The sequence below is a fragment of the Lithohypha guttulata genome (genome assembly GCF_036872675.1).
Source record: "Lithohypha guttulata strain CCFEE 5908 chromosome Unknown scaffold_9, whole genome shotgun sequence".
NCBI lineage: Eukaryota > Fungi > Ascomycota > Eurotiomycetes > Chaetothyriales > Trichomeriaceae > Lithohypha > Lithohypha guttulata.
The window spans coordinates 149,501-174,564 of NW_027042758.1; the positions used below are offsets into that span (position 1 = coordinate 149,501).

Genomic DNA, 25,064 nt, shown 5'->3' on the forward strand with positions numbered 1-25,064 from the left:
ATGATAGACACGTACTTCACCATTCAAGTACTTATTGGTCCATCGTTGGCGCTGAAGTGGCTAGGGTGCACTTCAGAGTCAAGATGGACCCAGAAAGATGCGAAGTCAAACTCCAACCCCACACGACCCCGATCTGATAGTCCAGTTGTCCCCTCAAACGTTGATCACATGTGAATTCTAGACGCCATTGAATGATCAACTATAACACTACAACTCTTAATTGAGTCAATCTGTTGTCGTTCAGATCAAAAAATACATACGATACTCCTGACTCAACTGACCATGCCGTCAATTCAAGACTTCAAACCTTATGTCGTAGTTGTTGGGGCTGGACCTGCAGGACTCCTGCTTGCTCTCTTGCTTGCGAAGAGGAATGTGCCTGTGCAAGTTATCGACTCAAACAAGTCTGTGCCGCAGCAGGCAAGAGCTACACATTATGCATCACCAGCCGTCTACGAGCTTCAGCGTGCTGGTGTACTCAACGAAGTACGGTCAGAAGGATTCAGTCCTGGCAAAGTCGTGTGGCGAAAACTTGACACCAGTGTCATCGCTGGCATTGATGGTACTCTTATGAAAGACGAATACGACCGAATGGTCTGCTTACCTCTAAATCGATTGTGCGAAATTCTGCTTGACAGGCTCGCACGCGAATCTCACGCGGTTGTTTCATGGGGTTACCAAGCTCTATCTATCGGGCAAGAAGATGATGAAGCGTGGATAGAAGTCGAATATGGAGGTCAACGAGAAACGATCACAGCGTCGTACATTGTTGGCTGTGATGGCGCGAACAGTCAAATTCGACGCTCGTTATTTGGTGACTGGGAGTTCCCTGGCAAAACATGGAACGAGCAAATTGTGGCGACCAACGTCGGTGATTGGAGATCGCTTCAGAAAAGTAAAGGCTAACTGGGCTTTTAGACTTATTATGATTTCGATAAGTATGGCTATGATGACTCAAATTTCATCATTGATCGAGAGCATTGGCACATGGCTGCTCGGATATCCAAAGACGGTCTCTGGAGGGTGACTTACGGCGAGATCCCTGGGTTGACATCAGATGAGCTGCGAGCGAGAATGGATGACAAGTTCCATACATTTTTGCCAGGAAAACCGCAACCGCACGAGTACGAAGTGGTAAACTTCAGTCCCTACAAAGTGCACCAGAGATTAGCTCCTAAGATGAGAGTCGGGCGTTTTTGCATTGCTGCAGACGCCGCGCATTGTGAGTGAAGGTCCAATCAGGAAACCAATGCTAACGCCAGCCAGTGTGCAACCCATTTGGTGGGCTCGGCCTTACGGGCGGTATTGTTGATGTAGGTGGACTCTACGATTGCTTGGCTGGTATATATGAAGGCAAGGCAGACGACAGCATTCTGGACAAGTACGATGAGATAAGGAGGCAGAAGTATAACGAGATTGTGGATCCTATATCAAGCTCGAATCTCCGCCGTCTTTTCGATCAGGATCCAAACACAGCTCTTGAGAACGATGAGTTTCTCAGACTGTGTAAGAAAGCAGAGAAGGACCCTGTGCTATCGCGCCAAATGCAAAGAGGGGCTGATGCTTTGAAACACGACTTCACTCAATACTACAAGACCTGACATATAGCTGTGTAATGATATGGAAGTCTATCTCGGCTCCAGGCTCGAATAGGCATTATCTGATTAGTACAGACATTTGATCATCTACAGGCTCAGGCTTTATCGTTTGGTGAGCAATCTCTTGGCTGCTGCCAACCTGTTACACTCAAGCACTGTCGTGGTCGGAACCAGTCTGCATAATTTCCGATTCATGGAGAAGATCAGTAAGTGAGTCCAGCCAATGGTTTAGAATATTGCCACTCCATCCACCGACATACTAGTTCCCTGTTGGCTTTCGCCCCACAGCTCTTCAAAATCACTCCAGTTATAAGGGGTGTCAGCCCCTCCATTGAATGTGGGGTTTGAGAATGTGGGACCGCTTCCTCAGCAAGGCTGCCACTGCGGTATATACACTCCGACATACAAACATACGAAGTGACAAGCCTGAGGCCTAGCATAGCTCGTCGAAATGTCGCAGAAACTGCAAGATCCAAAGGAATACCAAAACATTTTCCACTGGGCGGAAACCCAAAAGAATGGCACAATCCCATCGTTTGCAGTGAGAAAGAATGATCCTTATCAATATCAACCAGGGTTCAATAATCATTTCGAATCGCAAGCTATACCTGGGGTAATTCCACAAGGACAAAACAGTCCGAGGGGCGTCCGGTATGGCCTGTATACCGAGCAGATGACAGCATCAGCCTTTGTGGCGCCTCGTCATCGAAACAAAAAAGCGTGGTTGTACCGAGCTCGTCCGGCTGTGGCACATCAAGGATTCGTAAGACACTACATGATGGACTGACCACGAAGCTGACCTAAGGATGTAGACAGACTTGCCTGACAACAAGAATACGGAGTCTAATTTCTTGCCCATGAACTCGAGGGTACATGTCTCTCCGACACAGCTTGCATGGCTGCCCTTCGATATCCCTACCGAAAAGGTAGATTTTGTCGATGGTCTAGCAACGATCGCTGGCTCGGGTGAGCCTACCTTGAGAGAAGGAATCGCAACGCATGTCTATCTAGCCAACGAGAGCATGCACAAGAAGGCATTCGTTAACTCCGATGGTGATTTCTTGATCGTTCCTCAACAAGGTGCTCTGGGCATTCAAACAGAATTTGGACCTTTGTACGTGCAACCCGGCGAGATCTGCGTCATTCAACGAGGCCAGCGCTTCCGTATCAGCGTTGAGGGGCCTTCAAGAGGTTACATCCTGGAGATATGGGGCGCTAATTTCGAGCTTCCCGAGCTCGGTCCGCTCGGCGCAAATGGACTGGCTAATCCACGAGACTTTCTGCATCCTTGCGCCAAGTATGAGATCACCCACGATGACCCGTGGTCAATCGTATACAAATTGGGAGGCAAGTTTTTCAGAAGCACACAAAACCACTCGCCTTTTGACGTGGTCGCATGGCATGGAAATTACGTGCCGTACAAGTACGACTTGACTAAATTTGTGAATGTCGGCTCGATATCAGTGGATCACATTGATCCCTCCATATTTTGTGTACTGACTGCACGTTCACGGGATCCAGATGCCCCCTTGGCAGACTTCCTTATCTTCTCTCCCCGGTGGGATGTGGCGTCGCATACCTATCGACCACCTTATTATCATCGTAATGTGGCCTCGGAATTGATGGGTCTTGTTTATGGAGAGTATGGTGGTAGATCAGATGAATTTCAGCCCGGCAGTGTCTCCTTCGAATGTGGAATGGTTCCGCACGGCGTCGCTTACGAAGTGAGTATCAATTTCTTACCCTGTATATCACGAGCTCAGCTAACCCTCGCAATCAGGAATTCAAAGCAGCAAGCGAGAACGAAGTCCCACAGATGCAAATATCGAAGGGCTCTATCGCGTTCATGTTTGAAAGTAGCCGACCATTCACCATTACAGATTGGGCCTGGAACAGCAACAAGAAACATGAGCATGAGCCTAAAATGTGGGACAATCTAGTGAACAACTTCTCGGAGTTTCAGCTGAACAACAAAAGTCTATCGAACGGCAATCAGAACGGGTCTTGAGGTAACTTACCTGTCTTTGACGTAAAACCATGATAGCTTTGGGACGCTACTTAAATTTCATATCAACAAACTGGTAGCAAAATCGGCATGTTTGTGATTTGCAAAAACTGAGCTTCACAATGGTGATTCATCAACTCCATTGCTATCGTCCTCGCCATAGGACAGGACTACCTCACCAGCGATGTAGAGAAACATAGCTCGATAAATTGGCAAGTCTATTGCAGCTCAATCTCACGCATAGTCATCATCGTTGCGTGGCCTCCATTGTTTTTGTTCATTTTAACCAGCTGCTGGATCGAGGGAGTCTAGGGCTCCGCCTACCGTAGATATGATTTTGATATCTAGCTGCATGAATTTGTGGTGTTCACTAGGCTAGAAATTAATTCGTATGCTTCTCTTCAGCTTGCGAGGTCTCGTGGACTACGACGATCTGGCAAACTTTTTCTACATGGGTGTTGAGGCAGCCGTCAATTCCTCGCTGCCCAAGCCGGATACATGTGTAAGGTTTTCGACCTCTTGGTTATGCACGTGATACGAAATGTCAATAGACAACGAAAGGGAGGTGCATTCACAAAGAACGATCCACATTTGGTCGTCTATAAAGATATGCTGCTTGTGTTATCGGTATCAACGCGATAAACTGCACCAGATGATTCTAACTCGATCGAACGAGAATTTCCTCGCAACCATCAACGAAAGACAATTCCCTCCTCATCAGCCTTTGCAAATGCCTCACGCACGATCTGCTCGTGCCCAGTTGATCGAGGTTTGATATCAATTTCGAACTCAACCGGTACACTGAGGAATCCTCTAACCATGGTCTGCGAAGGTTCCTTCACATTTCCCGCTGCATCAATAGCTTTGTTGATATTGAAACCCCACAATGTACGAACAATGTTGATGTAGAGTGATCTCTCCGCGACGTGAACGCCAGGACATACACGCCTTCCAGCACCATATGTGAAGTGATCTCGCTTGCCAGGGTCGTTCGCGTTGATGTAGTCTGCTGCTGGTTGTGAATGGCCTAAGAAACGAGTGGGGTCGAATGTCTCTGGATGTGGGAACAGTTTGGGATCATAATGGATAGCCCTGCAAGATGGTTAGGCGATTTGGCTCAACTAGGCAATTTGTTGTCCATGACTTACCACCAGTTCAGCATCACTACACTGCCCTTGGGTATGAAGTAACCCTCATACCAATCATCTTCACTCGTACAGTGTGGCATTCCAAACTTGTTCACTGGCCTCCAGCGCAGCACTTCTTTCACTAGAGCTCTGACATAGGGTAGATTGGCTTCATCTTCCCACGAAGGCAGTCTGGTACTTCCAATTACTTGGTCAATCTCCTGTTGAGCTTTTTGAGCCACCTCTGGAAATATTGCCATCGCAAGAAGGAAGTTGTTTAGCGTGGTCGCTGTGGTCTCAGATCCAGCTTCAACAAGCCCGCCGCACGTATAAGCTGCCAAGAGGTCATCTATACCGTGCTTTTCCGGGTTTTGTAGATAGAAGTCCTTGACAAAGCACTCTTTAGCAGTACCTTCGTCGACCTCTTTCTTCAGCTGATTCCACAAGCCAAGGTAAACCTTGCTGTCATGCGTGAACACTTTCTCTGCTTGGTCACGCCAGTTGCCAAGAAGCCATTGAGGCCAACGAGCCAGCGAAGGGAAGCTGTCGACAACATGAGCACCTGGTGCGGTCATTTCCGTCAAATTGTCCAGGACTGTGTAGATCTTGGCCATGAGAGGATGTTTCCAGGAAGGTAGACGATATCCGTATGTGACAAGCATGATCACAGATGAACTGTAACGTCTGTTGTGCTGGTAGAAATCAGACGGAGTATCCAGAAGATCACGCATTAACTGTTTGGATTCGAAGTCCTGAATCGGTTGGTATCTCACTGCTGAGGAGATGTTGAGCAAGCTGTGGCTAGTTTTACGTAGGGTCCGCCATTCGGGTCCGTATTGCATGAAAAGTTGCCGTTTCCCACCACTCGCTACATCTTGTGCGAATGGTGTCGGAGCCCTGGAGGAGTACACAGCAGACTTCTTGTCCATGAGATCTCGGACGGCTTTGGGCGATGACAGCCAGACATAGTCTGTGCCACCGATCTTGGTATAGAAGATGTCTCCAAACTTTTGGTGCCATTCACGCGCTTTATCCCGCACGACCTCGGAATCTGCAATGTCTAGCAGATTTCCAATGAATGGTAGTCCTGCCGGACCTGGAGGCAGTTTACGCCGTCTCGAATCCTGTATGTTGTGTTAGTTTTGCTCATTCACCTGTAAAGATGTCGTTGCATACTTTTATGGCATTCGGTATCGTCAAAAGGTATATTGCAAGCAGAGACAGTGGTAGGAGAATCGCAAAGGCGGCCGCTAGCCTCAGAGGGTATTGTATCTCGACACTTGAAATTCTCATGGTCGCTGACATCTCGTCCCGGGTTCTCAAGATCAGGATGTAGCGATCAAACTGCGTAACTGCTGATATCGTTCAAGATGTTTTGATGAGCAAGTGGGGCGCCACGGCACCTTCAATCTTACCCCACGAGTTTTCTTATTCACGAAGTTGGAGCCAATACCTGGGGTGATCCCACCATGCGAGGAAGAAGAGCACAAGCACTGTAAAGCCCGCACTGCCGTTGCTGACCACTGCCGAGATTGCAAGTCTCCACGGTGATATCCATAGTCGAATCGCCCCATCTTTGGAGCATGACTCCCAGGCTCAATAGCACGTTCGAGGTAGATTTGTATCACTCTTTGGCCCTTCAACGTCCCGGCAGTCGTTCAGCGCACTTGCGACGATAGTGACGCATGATTGTGGGTAGCTATATTGGAAGCAGCGAAAGTGATGTGTGGGGCAAACCCCAAGTTGTGTACCAAAGCTATAGCTAGCGACCCTTTCCAGCATTTTGACCGTATTTGATCAGTTAGACTCAGTCGATGTCGAAGCTATGGAGTGCAGTCTTTCACACTCATCCTTGAGTGTCAAACTCATTGGGCGTGTGGATGGTACAACACACCAGTACCGAGGCATACCATATGGCTCTGTTACACGAAGATTTGACACACCGTCACCACATACCACATTCAAGGATCCACTGTTGTGCAAGAACTACGGGTAAGTATCTCCGATCATGACAGCCGGTGAAGAGAGCTAATTTTTACTTGGCTGAAGCCCTCGATGTCCTCAGAATGAGGTAGATGTGCGACATCTGTTGCGTCTTCCCGCTCTCACATCTCAAACACCTGAGCTGGAACATGAATTCGACTGCCTGAACTTGGACGTTGTATGTCCATCGTCGCGCTCAGCAACGCCTCTGCCGGTCTTGATCTGGATACATGGTACAACAAGCGCTGTTCAAAAGTCTTTGTTGTTCTATACTGACATTTCTTCTAGGCGGGTCCCAAATCGTCACCTTTGCTAGTGCTGCATCTGGAATCTGTGGTATGAGCTCGAAACATAGCAGTATATAGGACTGACAAAATGAGCTCCTCAACGACTGGTCCAAGAAGCAAGCGAGCTGAAGCGACCCTTCATCTTCGTTTCCGTTAATTTCCGTCTAAACATATTTGCCTTTGGTGATGGCATTACGACAAATCTTGCGCTCAAAGATCAGTCATTGGCTATCGCATGGGTTCGCCAGCATATAGCGGGCTTCGGAGGTGCTCCTGTGAGTTCCTGCAGACAAGTTGATCGACCCCCAAATATGACTAGTACAGAACCGAATCACGCTTGCTGGTGAGAGTGCAGGAGCAATGTATTGCCATGCGCATATGGTCACGGGTGCTCTCGTCGAACAAATAATTCTATCCTCAGGCTCGCTTTATCTGTCTCCTCCTCAACCCAAGCAGCGTGGTCTGGCCTTGGTAAAGTCGCTACAGGAGTATATCAAGACCACCACACGTCAAAGCTTGCGTAGTGCATCAGTCGAATCACTCCTGACAGGCTTGCGCGAGCTGAATATCAACACAATGTGGCTTCAAACGGAGCCTGGTCTTAAGGAATGGCGGACGAGGACTGGCCGTGTCAAGAGACTCTTTGTGGGCGATGTCGAGTATGAGGTATGTTTCATTGATGCAGGTCCTGGATTTCGACTAACATAGGCTTAGTCAGTAATTTGGGCGAACGGCATACGATCCATGACTGGTGAAGAAGTTGTACAAGCTTTTGACAACATGGGCAGTACAGCACAAGACCTGAAAGATCTCTATGGCATCATGCCGGATCGTCCTGCGGCGTGCCATATTGGTGCTTTGGACTTTCTCAACGATGTCCTCTTCGCACTTCCCGTGGAGAAGATCCACCACGACTGGCAGAAAATCGAACAACCTGTCTTCCGCTACCTTCTCGACCAGCCGAACCCGTGGCAAACTTCGCACCGAGCACATCACGCTGTAGATCTGCTCTTCCTGTTCGGCAGTAACGATATGTCTTTCGATCGTGCTGCTGATAGGGTCGGTCACGAACTGAGAGCAAGATGGATCGCGTTCATTAATGGTGATGATCCTTGGTCAACAGCTAAGACCTTCGCCTTCGGTCCAGTCGGCGAATGTCGGGAATTAGATGACAGTGAGATTGCATCACGCAGGAGAAAGCGACATATAGATTTCCTCAGGACATGCGACCCTGATAGTGTATCACTGGTGGTGAAAAGTCTCGCAGCTGGTCGCATCAGTCTCTTGAATTAGCTCTCAACGAAACATGTGATCACGTTATCGGAACATTGGGATGGTATATGCAAGACGCGTCGACATCGTACAGGTTTCGAAAAGAAATTCTTAGATATTTGTGATTAGATGTCTTAATTGTCGCAATGCGGAATCAGTTCCGTGTGGTCCAGAACCAATCTCACTCTACAAAGGTCTTTTTCCAGTATGTCATTACGGCTTTCCAAATAGTGCTTGACATCGACAGCTGCATCCAGATATCTACCAGACATGAAATCCAGTTTGCCGCTTGCCAGGACTGTTACCAACCCAGCTGCCATGTATGGACTGTCAAAGTGTTGATCTTTCAATGCCGTGTACGCGTTGTGCGCCGAAATATCCTCCAGAGGTACGTCCTTTGCGACATAGCTGTCCTGTGAGACCTCACGACCCAAAGATTTGTCCTCAAAGTCAGTGAAAAACCTTGTGCGAACACAACCTGGATTGAATGCGAACGTCCTGATGCCGTAAGACTGACAATTTTCGACATGCAATATTTCTGCGAACCGTACTTGACTCAATTTGGCTAGGACATAGCTGGACATGCCGATGTTTGTGTGCGCACCTGAGCTTGAGGTGAAGATAATGCGGCCTTCTTTCTGCTTCTGCATCACAGGCAGAACTGCACGTACGGCGTTGTATGCGCCTTTCATGGACACCGAAACAGTCTGCCACCAGATGTCGGGGTCTGTAAGGGAAGTTGGAAGGAACTGAGGTGGTCTGCCCGCATTCATCAGAAGAATCTCGATCAAACCGAACTGGCTGTGAATCTCTGCAACCAGTTTCTCGACCGCAACAAAATCTCTGACATCGAGGGCAGCAGAGAAAACTTGAACATTGGAGCTCAGATCATGGCAGATGCCCGCTGTTTCTTGAGCTTCCGTTGCCTCTAAAGCCAGGCAGGCTATCGACTTGACACCTGCAAGCACAAGGAATTCACAACAGGCCCTTCCGATCCCTCTTCCTGCTCCAATCACTATTGCATTCTTGCCTAGCAGGGAGGTCTTGACATCCTCATTGATTCGTGGATCGGTAGCATAGTAGCAATCGTGTTGATCACGAGGAAACTTATTCCCAAGAGGATTCGACATTTCGTTGCGATCGATTTCAAACAACCGGAAGCTAAGGCCCAGAAGCGCGAATACGATATTGAATGTATCAACGACTGATAGCATGAGCATTACCCCACATACATGATTTCTGCGCATCCATGGCTGCCGTATTATGTTTGATACATCATATAAAACTGATCAATATGTAGCAAAGGGACAAGTTACTCTATCAGGACCGAAGGCAAAGTCGTTTCTCAAGTCTCACTAATATTATTGATGTGAAGCCATACTGAAGACCCATCCCGGTCTATACAACGTGGGTCTGCCGCAGCTTCTTTCCAGATGTCAACTGCGGTACTGGCCATACGTGGCTCAATGCCAACCCTTTTTGCAGCTTCTACACCAAGACTGATGTCTTTGATCATCATCTGTGTCTTGAAACCTAGCTTCCAATTATTCGAACTGGGCGCATGCGCGACCACACCTGGTACAGGGTTTACATGGTCACCCATGAAACTCTGACCAGTTGAGTTGTGAATAACAGCTTGTAACAGTTTTGGATCGATACCAGACCTGACCCCGACCGCCATTGCTTCGGCAATGACGAGCAGCACCGAGCAGGAGATGTAGTTGTTGCTAATCTTTGCTGCAAGACCTGCTCCGAGATTCCCGCACCAGAAAAACTTTTTCTTCTGGCCCATCATCTCCATACATTGCTGAGCACGTACTGACATGTCATCTTCTTCATTCCATGCTCTGCCTATCAAGAATGAGAGAGTACGTGCTTCGGCTGCAGGTACCCCACCCTTATACAGATTAGCAGATGACTATATTACAGCTCAGGGGGTGAACTGACCGATACTGGTGTATCAATATACGTGCCTCGTTCAGCCTGCACCAATTCTCTCCCTACTTCACGCGCCACTTCAGACTCGATAGTGCTACACTCCAAGATGAGCCGTTGTGAGTCCATTGGCGCAGCCATCACTCCTCTCTCGGTATCCAGGTACACTTCTCGGACATTGGCTCCTGTAGGTACTATCGAGATGACCGTCTTCGTTTTCGTTGCACATTCTTTGGCTGATCCAACGCTCACGGTCGGTCCGTGTGAACCGAACTCTGAAACAAACCGTTCACACGAAGGAGCGTAGACATCATATATGTACATTGTGGTCTCCTTAGGTAGAGATTTGCGAACCATGCCTGCCATCGCGTAGCCCATGGCACCTAAGCCTGCATGTGCGCATTAGCCATGTTATCAGTACCATGAGACTGGATCCTTCTCACCAATGAAACCATAATCGCCCGACATATTGAGATGTGGCACGTGCTTTGATACAGGCAGTCTGGTGGTTAAATCGGCCTTGGTATTCGCAAGCGAAACTAATGGCTGAATAGCAATCTATATGAGGTGTGATTCCAGTAAGCTTCGTCTCCAGATTACTGACAGCAAGTACTCATCGAATCGTCCATTGTGTAACCATGCACTGTGCCCCAATCATGAACTTCTCAGAAAAGGCATAGGCGAAACCCCACATTACACACAACATCGCGAGGCGAGTACAGTGATACTTTCCCCTTGGCTCTTTTTGCTAGGAGATTATGTGCTTTGAAGAACCTGGGAAATACCAGTCTTCTGATCGGATACTAGCCAAGTACGCAAGTTGTACTGACAACTGGCGATGGTTCTTCAGAGTCTACCCCACAACCTTGGGTCGATTTTGGGAGCTACCCCAAATTCATTGAGTATGTGGAGAAGTGGATTTTCGACAACATCAAGTTATGGCTAGATTTGGAGGATCATGCTGGGAAACAATCCTCGTTGAAATGGTTCTCACGCCATTTAGTCGTTGTAGAAATACAAGGTCACAGATACACGTATGCATAAGACTGTCAGCTCAGCATGTGACACTGTCCTCTTTCACAGCACACTTCTTCGGGTCTGCTGGACCCGTTGCTGTCGGAAATCTCTTTCACGCTGAAAAACGCCTTGTAACTCTACATAGCCGTAGTGTGCGTTGATGAACGAAGATGCATGCGGGGCGAGGGAAGATTAAGACGCAGAGTCATGTCTCAACTAACGTCTCATATGCATTGCCCAATTCCCTAAGTACCCAGCCGATTCGAGGCGTCACTGTGGCCAAAGGTTAGTCAAAATTGGAATTCACCCTATGCGGAAATCAATCATGACACATACCACCCCAAACCCAAGTATCATCGTAGAAACAAGCCCATAAACGAGCTAGATTCGATGCAAGCAAGATATCTGACCCGTCGTAATCTTCTTCTTCGACCAGTGACCTTACCTTGTCAAGCACTTCCCGCTCATGATCGGTGATTGGTGCTCCTTTCTTGTCCAACCTTTCTATTAAGAAAACCCATTTCGTAACGAACAGTGCTAAGATCGCTTTAGTACCTTATTGCCATCTGTGTGCTTGGGCATAGACGCTGTCAGGTCGGGGGAATAGAATTTCTTACCTGAGTCCCAGCCTGCTAATGCGTGTTCGATGCTCCATGTAAGAGCTGCAGTCTTCCGAACGAACAGCGGACTTGATTGGAACGGGATAATGAGGCCCTCGAAGCTCCGCTCAACGGATTTTGTTGTTGATTCACCTCTTTCCTGTCTCAGAGAGATGTAATCGTGGATTGCCGAGATCATGGCATCTTTGCTCTCATACAATAACAGTTCGCGATTCGACAGGCCGACACTTGTGAAGGCTCGACTGAAGGATACCCGCAGAATAGCAAAAGAATTGAATAGCATAGGGCTTTCGGTATCGTGGTCGGCATCGCTGGATTTACTGTGGGCCTCGAGCAGAAGATCGCGGCATCGATTTAACACCGTTTGTGTCCTTTTGGCAATGCTGACACTTTGACCGTTTTCCTGAAACATCCCTTGGCTGTTGGACAAGTCGCCAAACATGGCTCCCTGAGTAATCTGCCATATCTGAGTGCTGATAGCATGCATGACAACAGATGTGCCAAAAACCGACCATGCTCCCAAAATTCCGCAAAGCTCATCCATAGGAGCTCCTCCTGTTATCAGACCAGCAGCGTCGCGGACACTGATCAGAGATACTGTCGGTTGTGTACTAATGAGCTGAGACCACTGATCTTCAGTTTGTGCTTGCCAGAAAACATCATTGTCTGGCATCTCCACAGTGCCGTCTTGGCTGAGACAGAAAGCTGGTGGAACACCGTAGGTGATGTTCGATAGATTGCTGAGAATAAAACACATATGTAGAAATCTGAAGGGTTTGCGTCAAGATTAAATCTTGACAAGATCAGAGTCTGACTTACCTTTTAGAAGACTCCCTTTCAACCCACGCTGTCCAAGATGAGATGATACGATCACTCGACCCAGCCTTCACATCCCATAATCGCACTCGGTAGTCCTATTGAAGTTAATAATCTTCCGTGAGCTTGAACTCCTGCTTACACTCGACAGAATTCCGAAATCTTCGAACGACTTTCTGACTATCATTGGGTCGCCACTGAAGATCGTGAAGACCAGGGACAGGATACGTGCTTGACTGTACCATAATGGACGTTTTGTTTGCCTTCCGGGTGTACATGTTGGCTTAGTCCAGCCATACAACAATTTCCGTTCGAGAATGAGACTTGGGATGTTCACTTCCAGGGCATCGAGACACTGCACTGCCTTGACGTGTAAAGCCACTGCAGCTGGTCTGTTCAGGCGATACAAAGCTCCAATAGCACAAACTGCTAACGTGAGAGGACTTGGTATCTTGGTCAGATCGAGTGTTGGCAGGTGGAGAAACGGGAAATGTACATGAAAGGCATCGACATAGAGACGAAGCCACTTTCGGATTAGGGCTGGCGTTGGCAACTTAAACGTGCCCAGCGTAGTCATATTGAGTCGCGAACATAGATCGTTCCAGGTATGAGTATGCGCTTCTTCTCCAAAATAGGGTGTTGCGCTTTTGGAAGTTGAAGGAGTAGCACTTTTGTCGTGGGATCTCGGCATCAGCTCACCAGCACGAACATTGGATACTGCAGGAACGCTAGCTCTTTGACTATTCTCGCGAGCCTCGTGATGCAGAAGGGTAGTGTTCAAGAGACTTGTGCGTGAAACGTTCTCGGATCCGGCTTCAGAAGCTCGATCTGGTGAGAACTGAAATTCATTACCGTCAGGCAAGGTCGGGAGCGCGAAGTGATCATAGGTATTGCCCATGAAAGGATCGAAGAAATCCAGGTTTGGGCCATCCATATCCATTAATATATCGTCGATCATTGCCACGTCTGGTACTTGATAAGTAGAATCATTTCCCGATCGCTCCATGATCTGTTCGACTTCCCTAGGTGTTCTGCTGGACAGGCTGAAGCTGTTTAGGATATCAGTAGGAAGTCGCGCGGTCTCTAGGTCATGCTGGAGCGAAGCGAGCGGTAAGCCCTGTCCTGGACTCCTAGCATGATTATGGGAAGGACAGTCTAGAGGTTGTTGGTTAGTTGACCGACGGGAAGTGCCTCCATTCGATCTAGATGATTCCAGACTATCTGGCTCGATTTCCGCTGTACGTAATCGAGGACGACCCACGACTATCGTGTCGGGATTATCTTCGGCATCGAGGTTTGGACTGCTGCCTTCGTCGCTTGATAGTAATACTGGGACACGCATCAACAAAGGTCCGAAGAATGGAAAGAACAAGACGAACTGGAGTCCACGTCGTTCGTGTCTCGCGCTTTATCTCTTGGTACGGCTAGTCGCCTCTTGGCATGCTCGTCTGCATGGAGAGTCCGCTCGTGTCGTACCACAAGGTCCCTGTGGGCACGTTAATGTTTAATGCCTTTCTTGAATGACTCAACACCATACTTTCGACTGTATCGTTTGTGGCAGTGACGACATGAGTACGGCTTCTCCTGTGTATCTGCAGATGCGTCAGTAGCCCAAAAGAACTGGCTTATGTGTATCTAAGAATCTCGACATCCGCAGTATCACAAAAGAGGAGGCAGAAGATACGTACGTGCCCGAGTGTGCCTTGCACAGTGTTCGCTACGCTTGAAACCTTTGGAGCAGATCTTGCAAACGTACTTCCGTTGAGGTTCAAAGGCCAAAGTATCTGCGTCAACATAGGGCATTTCTTCAAGAGATCTCGAAGATGACGAAAGGCAGGCGCAAAAGTAATCGATGTCTTGCGTCTCGAGATTAGCAGACGTTCGGCAGATCAAGCACAATGCCCCGGATGCTGGAAAATGCGGAGAGACGTACGAAGTTAGACTGATAGTTGCCCCGGATGAGCAATCCCCGCATCTCGCAGGTAAACCGAAAATCCGTGATCGCAATCGTCATTTTGGACCAATCAACTCTATGGATTGCCCATGAACTAGAGTGAAGATACGTGAATTCTATAATACTCCTCTAGACTTGTAACACGTTTCTACAAATGCACTCAAAATTTTGCAGGGCAACACGGATAAAGAAGATTCTTGCTGATCATGTAAATTGACATGAGAGAAGCAGCGTGTAAGATCACGCTTACGATAGGCAACTTGACTGCGGTATCTGAACATTATCGATCCATGTCTGACTCCCACGTTTGCCTCAATGAGGTCCAAGATCTGGTTTTGTTTTCATCTTATGTGCCTCTGCTCGTTTCAAATTGAGCTAATCCAGCTCGAGCTTGCTCCCAATCTGCCACTAAAACATCTGCACGCCGCTCGTTTCTAACCTGGAAGCGTATCCTATACGGTTTTGGTAAGGTGTTCCCGCCGTCCTCATAGCTATCATCGGATATGTCAACCTTCTCTGGTTGACCGTTCTTGCCGACTGGCGGAAGGATCTCAAAGGCCCATAAGATCTTTGCAAGAGTGATCAGAAGACTGTTCTCTGCCAGATGCATTCCTGGACATATCCGACGCCCAGCACCGAAGCCGAAATGATCTCGCTCGTATGGGTCTGGATGACCGCTATAGGCTCCTGCTTTCAGAGGATGATTTAAATAGCGATCCGGTATGAAGTCGTTTGGTCGCTCGTAGCGCGAATCGAAATGTAACGCATACTGGTTGATGCTGACCACTGTCCCCTTCGGAATATGGAAGTCTTTATATTGTATATCGGCTGTGGTAAAGTGAGGAGTGCCAATGTTTGTGACAGGTCTGATTCGTAGTATCTCCTTGACCATGGCACGGATGTATGGTAGTTGCTCTTCGTCCTCAAAGGTGGGCGACCTGACGTCGCCGACGATTTCCGTTAACTCTCTGTTCGCCTTGGCTTGTACCTCGGGAAACGCTGCGAGATATTTGATAGCACTGTTCAATGCTGAACTTGTCGTCTCAGATCCGGCTTCGATCATGGCTAGAACAAGAATGTCAGAGAGCACTGTCAATTAGACACGTCGATAGACTCACTTCCTGCTACATACGCTGCCTGTACCTCGTCGATGCCTTGCTTGATGTAATCAGTCTCTGCAAATTGCTTCACAAAGCAGTCAGGAGCCCTCTTCTCGTTGATAGCACGCCTCAGATCGGTCCAGTATTTCATCCATAGGCTGGTCTGCCGCCTTGAGTATCTCTGCGCACGTGGCCTCCACCATTGCAACCCAAGAGGTATAAAGCTAGCTAGTGGGGGTATCATGTCGGCGACAAATGCTCCGGGTGCGGTAGCATCAGAGAACTCTTTCATCAGGCCATAGACCTCACGGACATCCTCGCAATCCTGCCACTGAGGTTAACAAATTGAGAGATGCAAGGACTTGAACAGGACATACCCACTGCGGAATGCGCCTGCCATAGGTAGATGTCATAACGACAGACGTCGTGTAACGCCGAACGTGCATGTAGAAGCTGGTCTCATCGAGCCTCTGGCTGTCTCGGTAAACGTCGTAAATCAATTGCTTAGCTTCGAGTTCTTGACTTGGCCGAAAAGTCGCTGACACTTTCGGCGTCAACAACTTGTGGACAATGGCCCTTAGCTTCCTCCACTCCGCCGTATAGCCCATCAGCAAGAACCTCTTGCCATCCGAGATTAAGTCCGACGCGACAGGCACTGGAACACGTCCGGAAGTTACCGCAGACTGCTTGTCGAATATCTCCTTCACCGCGGCGGGGTCGTTGACGAACACCCAATCGTACCAACCCATTCTAATCTTGAAAACTTCGCCATACCGCTGTGCCCACGCCTGGAATTGACGCTGTGGCTGAGGCTTCAATTGCAAAGTATTGCCCACCAATGGCCAGCTGTGTGGTCCAGGAACGAGGCTTAGCCCTTTGGGTGGCTTCTGATACCCCTGCAAGGTGCGATATATCAATAACAAGGCAAACGGGACCACCAAGAAGAGGTACGCCGACATGGTGGCACATTCAAACTCTGTAGCGCACACTATTCAAGGCTTCCAGGTTGATATGCTAAATAGTCGGGCGTCGACGTGGTGGATGTGGGGAGTTACGAAAAGCTACCCCGGAATTCGTAGGTGGATCGTCTTTTTTGCCTGACATCCCATTGAACCCCACTAGACGTTGCATTGTTGTTCTACATAGTCTGCTTTGCCGGTACCTTGACAGCGTACGATACATGCAGCGGAAACACAGCGAGCCCGTTGTTATTCGTCCATTTTTGCTCCACATACCTTCGGAACTTTAGAATTATACATTCGATAAGGGTAACTTTGCGAGACGTATATTTGCATTAATGCCAAAGAGAGAGATCTTTGTAAAGGTACTGACCAGAACATGGTGTGACATGCTCGACGTTAGTCTTCCTGGACTGAGGGTAGATACATCAGTAGTGTGTGTTGACCGAAGTACAAATGTTTGGTCACCCCTTGCTTCACAACCTTTAAACACGTTGTTTGCAAAGATTCATCCATGAGCCTCGAAGGCAGCTCACGCAAGTGTTGGTGGCCGACCGATCATTCTTGCCTTCTCGTAGGCTGGCATAGCACAGTAGGCGAATAAGAAGCGAGCCAGACAAACAGTTTTCACCTTATTGAACGCGCATTCTGTTTTTGTCATCATCTTTCGACACTTTGTATACAATTGTTGCAACGTACTTGCAGTTGCCACCTCAACGCGTCCTTTCTAGTCGCTGATGGTGTTAACATCGTGCCTAAGTCAGTCTTCGACAGAACCATCAACGCCGATAACAATTTGTACTTTGGAAGCATCGATTGGAATGACCCGAGGACGTTCGCGTTAGTCTCAAGTTTATTCGGTTTTACAGTTGTCGTCTTGTCCAGTTGAAGCAGTGACATCACCGGCCAAGCAGCTTGTAGCGCTGATGTTTACCGAGAAGTACTTGTATGAGCATGAAACCGTTGTAGGTTCTCTGAGATGTTGTCCACTTCAGCCTGGAAATCGCGACAGAGGAGAAGTTCGAAGGCCGCAGAGACACTGGCATAGGTCAAGCGCGACCAGAATTAGGTGTCCCTACATTTACGGATCCCTAATTGAACGTTACACGGGTATTGCAATCCAGGCTGATTGGTCTTTATGTCTCTCATCATTGTCGCATATACTAGAAGCGTTAAACCAGTCGTACTGGCCTATCAATCCTCTCAGGACTAGATACCCTACCAGACTTCATGAATTTGAAAAGCTAGCTGAAAGCTCCATTTGGGCTAAGCCTTATGTGGTCAAGCTTTATGCAACTGGCTGACACCTGTGGATGCGCACCTGTCAAGACCCACGCTCCTGAACGGGGTAAATCATCATCGCTGGACGAAGTACTGAGCAAAGTCATCACGTCTTGTCGACCACTTTCCTGTTCAGTTTTCAGTCATCCATGTGCATACAGATCATCAGCGACGTAAGACATTTGGTCCCCTGCAGTCAAGGTCCGTACGTAGTCTAGGATAGCGACGAATTACCGCGATTCTGGAATCTCGCCTGTGCGATGGACTGCCTGAAATCACGATCCACAAAAACATCAGATGAGACACGAACTGCCACTCTTTCGATGCTACCATGCGCTAATGTTCAATATCAGGACGATTGGCGTGGCATCTCCGACCAAAAGCGGAGGAAGAAGCTACAGAATCGACTGAATCAAAGAGCGCTACGGGAACGAAGGAAGGTCATCGACACATTGACAACGTCTTCCGAAGTTACAAGCTATGTAAACCATGTCAACGCAGCCGTTGGACAGACTACTGACCGATCATTGCTGCAAGCAGATGAGCTTAGGGGGATGGAGGTTGGCAAGATTTTGCGAGCCAACCCTGATTCCATGAAATCCATTATGCAACGCTTGGAAAGATTGGCCAGCGGCTACTGTTATCTTGAATCTCCGCGTACAGATCTCCTTCTACATGTTGTCCAATTTAACTTCTCCAAAGCCTTGGTTGAGAATATCAGTATTCTTGGGCTGACATCTGAAGACCTTGATGACGAGGCTATCTCTCCTTTCAATACCGCACATTTGCACCAAGGCCTTATGAAAATCGACGAGTCATCTCTTCCACATGACTTACAACCGACTGCAGTACAAAGGGCTGTACCCCACCACCCTTGGTTAGATCTGCTACCCATACCTGGCATGCGTGAAAATCTCATTTGCGCAGGAGATACATATAATGAAGAGAAACTGTGCTTAGAGATGAAAGGCCACGGAGGTATGCATTCTGAGCAGATAGGCATTGTGGTGTGGCGGGACCCATGGGACTCGAGCGGTTGGGAGGTGTCCGAGTCGTTCGCTCGAGATTGGAGCTGGGTGATTCGTGGTTGTGAAGAACTCTTTCGATCTACGAACTTCTGGCGCGCACAACGCGGAGAAAGGCCTTTGTTCAGGTTGGCTAGCTAGTCTTGATGGACTGCAGTAGAGATTCAGGTTCGAGTATTTTCATGAAAGGAAAGAGTCTGTAAGCTCGATAAGCGGTTTTCGAATAGCCCTCTTTCAATCGGAGCCTCTGCAGTGATTCTCTGATGACAGATATGGCATAAATTTAGGCTTTGCAACCAGCGTGTCGATCAATGTCAGCCAGCTGCATTAGCTTCTGATGACGAAAACACCGAGGTGCTGTATGGTGCCAGACTCAATCAAATCCAAATCTTGAGCTATGTACTGGCTCTATTACATCTCAACAAGTCTTACCTCCACGATAGCTTTTCAAGCGATGTTGTAATGCATTTTAGGAAATGACTTCACAGGTGTGAATAGTTCCGGTCATGCCGACCAAGAACACCTATAAGGTCTGTAAATGTACGCAGTCCTAAACGTTGCGAATCTGCAGCAAATCAGACCTTTTACCACCGTTCTCGTAATCGAAAGTCCGATCCGAGCTTTGCAAGGATGTCGATCTTTGCATCTGCGCCAAAGCCAAAAAGCCTTCTGGGATATCACCGTGTGCTGGCGCCATCAGCCGGCGTTAAGGTCTCACCACTATGCTTGGGAACAATGAATTTTGGTGATGCTTGGAAGGAGTTCATGGGCGAGTGTGACAAAGAGCGGTCGTTTGAGGTGCTTGATGCATTCTACAAGCTAGGAGGCAACTTCCTCGATACGTGAGTAGAGAGAGCATGGAGATGGACAAGAAACGATAGTGCTAATACCCAGTTCAGGGCCAACAATTACCAGAATGAGGAATCAGAGACATGGATAGGTGAGTGGATGAAAGCTCGAGGCAACCGGGAGCAGCTTGTGTATGTCACAAATAAGTTGATCATTGTAGCTCCCAGCTGACTCTCATTGTAGACTTGCTACAAAATACACGACAGGTTTCCGCAACGCACATCGTGACAAGGAGCCACTGCAATCGAATTACGTCGGTAACTCAATGAAGAGTATGCGCACATCGGTTGAACATAGTCTCATGAAGCTTCAAACCGACTACATCGACCTTCTCTATCTGCACTGGTGGGATTTTACCACCTCGGTTGAAGAGGTTATGCACGGTCTCAATAACCTCATCACCTCCGGTAAAGTCCTTTATCTCGGTATTTCTGACACTCCAGCCTGGCTCGTTGTAAAAGCGAACGACTACGCTAAAGCCAACGGCTTGCGGCCCTTTTCAGTGTATCAAGGAAAATGGAATGCTGGTTTTCGAGACATGGAGAGGGAGATTATCCCGATGTGTCGTGACCAGGGCATGGCAATCTGCCCATGGGCGCCACTAGGACAGGGCAAGTTTAAATCCGCAGAGGCTCGGGGACTTGGTGAGAAGGGCAGCGCTCGTGGCTCCGACCTGTCAGAGAACGACATCAAGATCTCGGATGCTCTGGAGTCGATCGCCAACAAAAATAGCACCACCCTTCATGCGATTGTGAGTCTAACACCATTACGATTGCTCCGTACCTTATGCTGATCCAACTTCTCCATAGGCACTCGCATACGTCATGCACAAGACACCGTTTGTCCACCCGATCGTGGGCCAGCGAAGCGTCAAGCATTTGGTATCCAACATTGAAGCATTGAGCGTGTCACTCTCCAATGAAGACATCTTGGTCATTGACAAAGCAGCCCCCTTCGACATCGGCTTCCCGATGAACTTCATCTTTAGAGAATATAGTTCCACTGTCACCGCGTCCGATGTCATGCTAACAAGATCAACTGCGCTGATCGATGTACCACCTAACCCTGCGCCAACGAAACCACATAAGAAAAACGACATTGCTTAACTGAGCAGAAGGATGAATGCATGACATCGACGGACCTGACGATGCCTCGATTTGAAGGGAGAGTTTAGATGCAGTTGGAGTGAGTTAGTATCTACTTGTGGTAGTTTTCATAATAGGAAAGTCTTTGCGCAATATCGCTGCTAGCTTGGGACCCTGTCTATCGGTTCTGCAAAGCTGCCGGCTCTCTGTCAAGCATGACGAAACACCGGGATATACGAGGTCTGGCTAGGATTTATGGGCGATTTGTCCAGCTCCCGTTGAGTTTGGACAGATAGCCGCAACCCATTCGTGATAAGGGATCAATTTGTCTTCCTGCAGCCGTGACAAACAGGCTAGAGTCTTCGTACCTGTGACTCCAGAGACCATCTCACCACCTCGCCATCTACCACAAGGCCATGCTCCGAAATTCTTCGCCTTCAGTACCCCTTCATGCTCAGATCATTGTTGGTGCTGGACTGTAGAGATTCTTACCCTACTATCCATGTCCTTATTTACTCACCCAGGACCATTGGCGATACCCGCAATCAGTCTCGCAGTATATTCCTCACGCCGATCCGCGTCTGCCAATCTTGCTAAGAGCTCGAGTCTTTGTTCCTCCATCGACTCTCGATGCCAGGAAGCTATGTTCTCTAAGGTGGTCTTTTGAGAGTGTTTGTAATCATCGTGTGAGTACGTAATGACAGCTTCACGTAAAGGTCCAGATCAGCGCGGTATTGCGTGAGAAAGTCTACTCCGCGAAGGGTTCGAAATCGTTCAATAATCTCCTGCATGTTTGTAGAGGCTTAATGCATGTGGAATGGTGGCTTTTTGCTAATCAGTGTCCGCTCGATATCGTCCTTGAATCCATCGAAGATCTGAATCTTCTCCTTTGCCTGGGCTTCAACAACGAGCTTGAATACTTTGCATCAGAGATCTTGCAAACTTCTCGCATGGTCGGCTGTGAATGGTCCCGAATGCTCAGGTATATGAACAGTAAGGACGAGTTTCTCAACTGCTGCCAGAATTTGTAGGTGGTGACAAATGATATAAAAACCCTTGGCTAATTGGTTTCTGAGACACATCCTTGTATGTAATCCTTCGAATCGCTCCAAGATGCCTGCAGTCATTGCAACTTGTGGCGATCTAGGTGCAAACCAACGAAAAGCTTCTCCACTATCTGGAAGTCGTGTGATACGGTTACTTAGGTTGCACATATTATCGAGAGCTGATACAACCGGGAGTACATTTCACGCGAAACCACAGCATACGACGGGAACGTTCTCTCTGTATAGGATAGTGCTAGACTCCGTGTACAACTGTCGACAAACTCTCAGCACCTGACCGGACAGCTGAGTACTGTAACTAGAGCCAGACTCCCAAGCAGATTGACGCTTGAAAATGTCGTGATGTCCGTATGCACATCCTAAGACGTAAAGTGGCTCGATGATACCATTGTCTCTTCCCTTGAGCGAGAACCGCAAAATCTTGAGCCTCACTTGTGAAGGAAGCTTCATGAGACGTGACTCAGGGTTCTCATTGATTCAAAGAATGAAGTCTGTCAATTGGGGTGTCTGTAGATACTGAGTGTCGTTTAGGAGACATCTTGGTAGTCGTGGGAAACTAAGATTGTGTTCTAGGAAAAGGTCAGAAAGTCGAGTCGTCGTGGTTAACGTATAGGGTTGACACCTTCAACTGACGCTTAACAGCGCTCATAGAGTGTTTTGTGATGACGGGTGCTGCGTTGGATCAGAGTCCTCTTTTCGAATCGTGGTTGCATTTATCGAAGAGCCTCGAAAATGTGATGCGAACTCAAGTAGAAGCGAATATCATGAAAGACAAATGGACTATAATTAGCTTGGTGTGGTGACAACAAAAACTCAATTCGAACCTAAGGGCAGATAGTGATATGTCAACAAACACAAATATCGCACTCGTGCTAGAGTGCGCTTCTAGAGCATATGGCTCTGGCAAGTGTTGACAGAGCCAGGTTTCGGGCAAGACAACAGGTCTGGAGTGGAACTCTTTGGCGTCAATGAGGACTCATTGCCGTGATACGTTTCGCTAACGCTTTATCTGTGGGTATACCACGAACCATAGAATTTTGGTGGCTGTCGATACAACAAGTTGAAATATTGAGATGAGTGTCTGTTACATTTGCTCGAATGCTGAAAGTTATCACTGGCCCGAATACAATTGTGCATGGACCTCCTCAGACCGTTGATATCACTCACAACGCAAGTGGTTTGGGTGAGATCAGACTACGAGGGATTGATAAGCTAGGCGCCTCCGGTCAAGCTTAGTTGATCTGAGAATGATCAACTGCTTCCGATGTGTCACTCGAGATAGATACCTCAGTTTTGGGTGCTCTTTCCGTACATGTACTTGCTCTGGGAGAGTCTCAATATGATGCTATAGGCGTAGGTGATGATATATATGTCCGCTCTCTGATTGGATGTGACTTGACTGAAGATGGGTAAAGAGCGACTATGATCTTTGCTGCTTGGTTGTGCATGCGTAAAGCTAGGTGATCGCTTGCTGGGGTCGTGAAGATTGTCAAATAAGGTCACCAAGAAGCAGGTCTGCCATCCATCGGCAGATGAGAACGATCTGTATTTTGTAAAGGTAAACATCGTCGAACCTTCTTCAGCATCCACAAATCATCACTGTTTGCTTCGGATCTTACGTTCTCTATACCGAACTTCAAGATATATCACACTGAGTAGACGCTCGGAGGAATTAGGTTACACGATAGTCCAACCTTGGCAAACGTACCACGGTGGCCAGCTGGTTTTCCTGGAATGGTTCCCTGGAACGCTGACTGTCTACTTTGGCAGAGAAGAGAGTGCGCGGGCTCCGCTTAATTCGTGTAGCAGTGCTCGTAAAGTTGGAGATTATTGGTCTGCATTTCGTCTGTCTGCACAAGAGCTAAGTGAGCGGGATCATGGACAAGAGCACGAGCTTGCACACCAGCGCTCGTTGGTGAACACCCGCGCATCACGGCTGTATCGCTGGATAGCGCTGGAAAAAAAACCCCATTCACATGGCCATGCACGCAGCATCATGGGTGACTCCTGATTGAGCAATGCTTGTGATAAGTTTGTGAAAAGTCCGGAGCGACATTGTCTAGCTCCGCAATGTTTCACGGTCAAGTCTGGAGCAGAGAGACGTGGAAGTTGGCTTCTAGAAGAAGTAGAAGGCGTCATGGTGGCTCTGAGTGCAACAGCAAAGACACGGAATCTCGGCTCATCTCGGGGTAGTGATGGCCGAGATTACAACCCACAATTCACTGCACTCTCGGACTGGAATAGACACATTGTTTGCTTGGAATGACTTTGTTCCCGATGCTAGCACACCCTTGTCGCAAGAAGCTTGAATCTGACTTGTTTCAAGATTGCCAGGTATCAGTCTTTGATCATTGAATCTTAGGTGATAGCTTGTGTCGCCTCAACGATTTTGTCGGTTCAACCTCAGACGTGTCAGTACATTCGATGGTAGCACTACACGTTTGTGAGTAGGTACAGCCCGTGATACAAGTCATGCCGCTAGCCTCTCAATGTCAGCATTCGATTAAGGCAAGTTCCAAACTGGGATACCACGGGCACGTGGTCGCCGGAGGGGGCGGATCACAGAATCGCTCTGAGCCGCGCCTACAGAGACTAAGAGGAATCACCTTTCGATCATGTCCAATCCGGAGTCAGAAATCGTATCCACTGAAACTGTCCAGCGGAATCTTGAGGCATCACCAGGAGGGGAAATTGACCTTGTCAATTCGTCAAAGCAACGTTACATGCATCTCTGATACTTTGACTGGAGCGCTCAGTACTACGCGGCGATCCAAGTGGAGTCTTCTGTGAGCCTTCACATTGTTCACTAAACAGTCATTGGTTCGGTGTCGACTGATCCGAGCGCGGGCAAGCTCAATCCGCTGTACCCCCGACATCTTCAGCTCAAACATCTCCCCGGACAACTGTAAATCTGGTCCTCATCATCCCCACGATGTCTCCGCTGGGGAAGGTAAATACTAACAAGTAAGACTGACTTCCACTTTCCGACCATCAGCCCTTGTCTTTGTGTTATCCTGCTATAGTTATCCTTCGTGATATCTATCGACCTAAGGACAGGACTCCCTGCTGGGTCGCATACCAAACATC

At 48.2% G+C, this 25,064-nt stretch overlaps 8 protein-coding genes across 8 annotated transcripts; 4 read left to right on the forward strand and 4 right to left on the reverse strand.

Annotated features, from left to right (window-relative positions):
• Nucleotides 1-282: 282 nt before the first annotated feature.
• LTR64_008401 (uncharacterized protein) lies at nucleotides 283-1,601 on the forward strand (the record flags this gene model as incomplete). The annotated part of the gene is made up of 3 exons (XM_064902715.1): nucleotides 283-867; nucleotides 919-1,222; nucleotides 1,267-1,601. The coding sequence occupies 3 exons, from the start codon at nucleotides 283-285 to the stop codon at nucleotides 1,599-1,601; spliced, it is 1,224 nt and encodes a 407-aa protein (XP_064750854.1).
• A 448-nt stretch (nucleotides 1,602-2,049) lies between these two features.
• LTR64_008402 (uncharacterized protein) lies at nucleotides 2,050-3,606 on the forward strand (the record flags this gene model as incomplete). Its single annotated transcript, XM_064902716.1, has 3 exons — nucleotides 2,050-2,361; nucleotides 2,411-3,322; nucleotides 3,379-3,606. The coding sequence occupies 3 exons, from the start codon at nucleotides 2,050-2,052 to the stop codon at nucleotides 3,604-3,606; spliced, it is 1,452 nt and encodes a 483-aa protein (XP_064750855.1).
• A 689-nt stretch (nucleotides 3,607-4,295) lies between these two features.
• Nucleotides 4,296-6,023, reverse strand: LTR64_008403 (uncharacterized protein; the record flags this gene model as incomplete). Its single annotated transcript, XM_064902717.1, has 3 exons — nucleotides 4,296-4,695; nucleotides 4,752-5,854; nucleotides 5,907-6,023. The coding sequence occupies 3 exons, from the start codon at nucleotides 6,021-6,023 to the stop codon at nucleotides 4,296-4,298; spliced, it is 1,620 nt and encodes a 539-aa protein (XP_064750856.1).
• Nucleotides 6,024-7,360: 1,337 nt separating this feature from the next.
• On the forward strand, nucleotides 7,361-8,293 carry LTR64_008404 (uncharacterized protein; the record flags this gene model as incomplete). Its single annotated transcript, XM_064902718.1, has 2 exons — nucleotides 7,361-7,666; nucleotides 7,715-8,293. The coding sequence occupies 2 exons, from the start codon at nucleotides 7,361-7,363 to the stop codon at nucleotides 8,291-8,293; spliced, it is 885 nt and encodes a 294-aa protein (XP_064750857.1).
• Nucleotides 8,294-8,406: 113 nt separating this feature from the next.
• LTR64_008405 (uncharacterized protein) lies at nucleotides 8,407-10,675 on the reverse strand (the record flags this gene model as incomplete). Its single annotated transcript, XM_064902719.1, has 4 exons — nucleotides 8,407-9,476; nucleotides 9,731-10,169; nucleotides 10,220-10,596; nucleotides 10,651-10,675. The coding sequence occupies 4 exons, from the start codon at nucleotides 10,673-10,675 to the stop codon at nucleotides 8,407-8,409; spliced, it is 1,911 nt and encodes a 636-aa protein (XP_064750858.1).
• Nucleotides 10,676-11,429: 754 nt separating this feature from the next.
• Nucleotides 11,430-13,666, reverse strand: LTR64_008406 (uncharacterized protein; the record flags this gene model as incomplete). Its single annotated transcript, XM_064902720.1, has 5 exons — nucleotides 11,430-11,497; nucleotides 11,561-11,728; nucleotides 11,842-12,611; nucleotides 12,664-12,758; nucleotides 12,803-13,666. The coding sequence occupies 5 exons, from the start codon at nucleotides 13,664-13,666 to the stop codon at nucleotides 11,430-11,432; spliced, it is 1,965 nt and encodes a 654-aa protein (XP_064750859.1).
• A 1,294-nt stretch (nucleotides 13,667-14,960) lies between these two features.
• Nucleotides 14,961-16,673, reverse strand: LTR64_008407 (uncharacterized protein; the record flags this gene model as incomplete). Its single annotated transcript, XM_064902721.1, has 3 exons — nucleotides 14,961-15,679; nucleotides 15,733-16,039; nucleotides 16,092-16,673. 3 exons carry the CDS (start codon nucleotides 16,671-16,673, stop codon nucleotides 14,961-14,963), a joined length of 1,608 nt encoding a protein of 535 aa, XP_064750860.1.
• Nucleotides 16,674-19,609: 2,936 nt separating this feature from the next.
• On the forward strand, nucleotides 19,610-20,934 carry LTR64_008408 (uncharacterized protein; the record flags this gene model as incomplete). The annotated part of the gene is made up of 4 exons (XM_064902722.1): nucleotides 19,610-19,821; nucleotides 19,879-19,959; nucleotides 20,012-20,579; nucleotides 20,638-20,934. 4 exons carry the CDS (start codon nucleotides 19,610-19,612, stop codon nucleotides 20,932-20,934), a joined length of 1,158 nt encoding a protein of 385 aa, XP_064750861.1.
• Nucleotides 20,935-25,064: the final 4,130 nt, after the last annotated feature.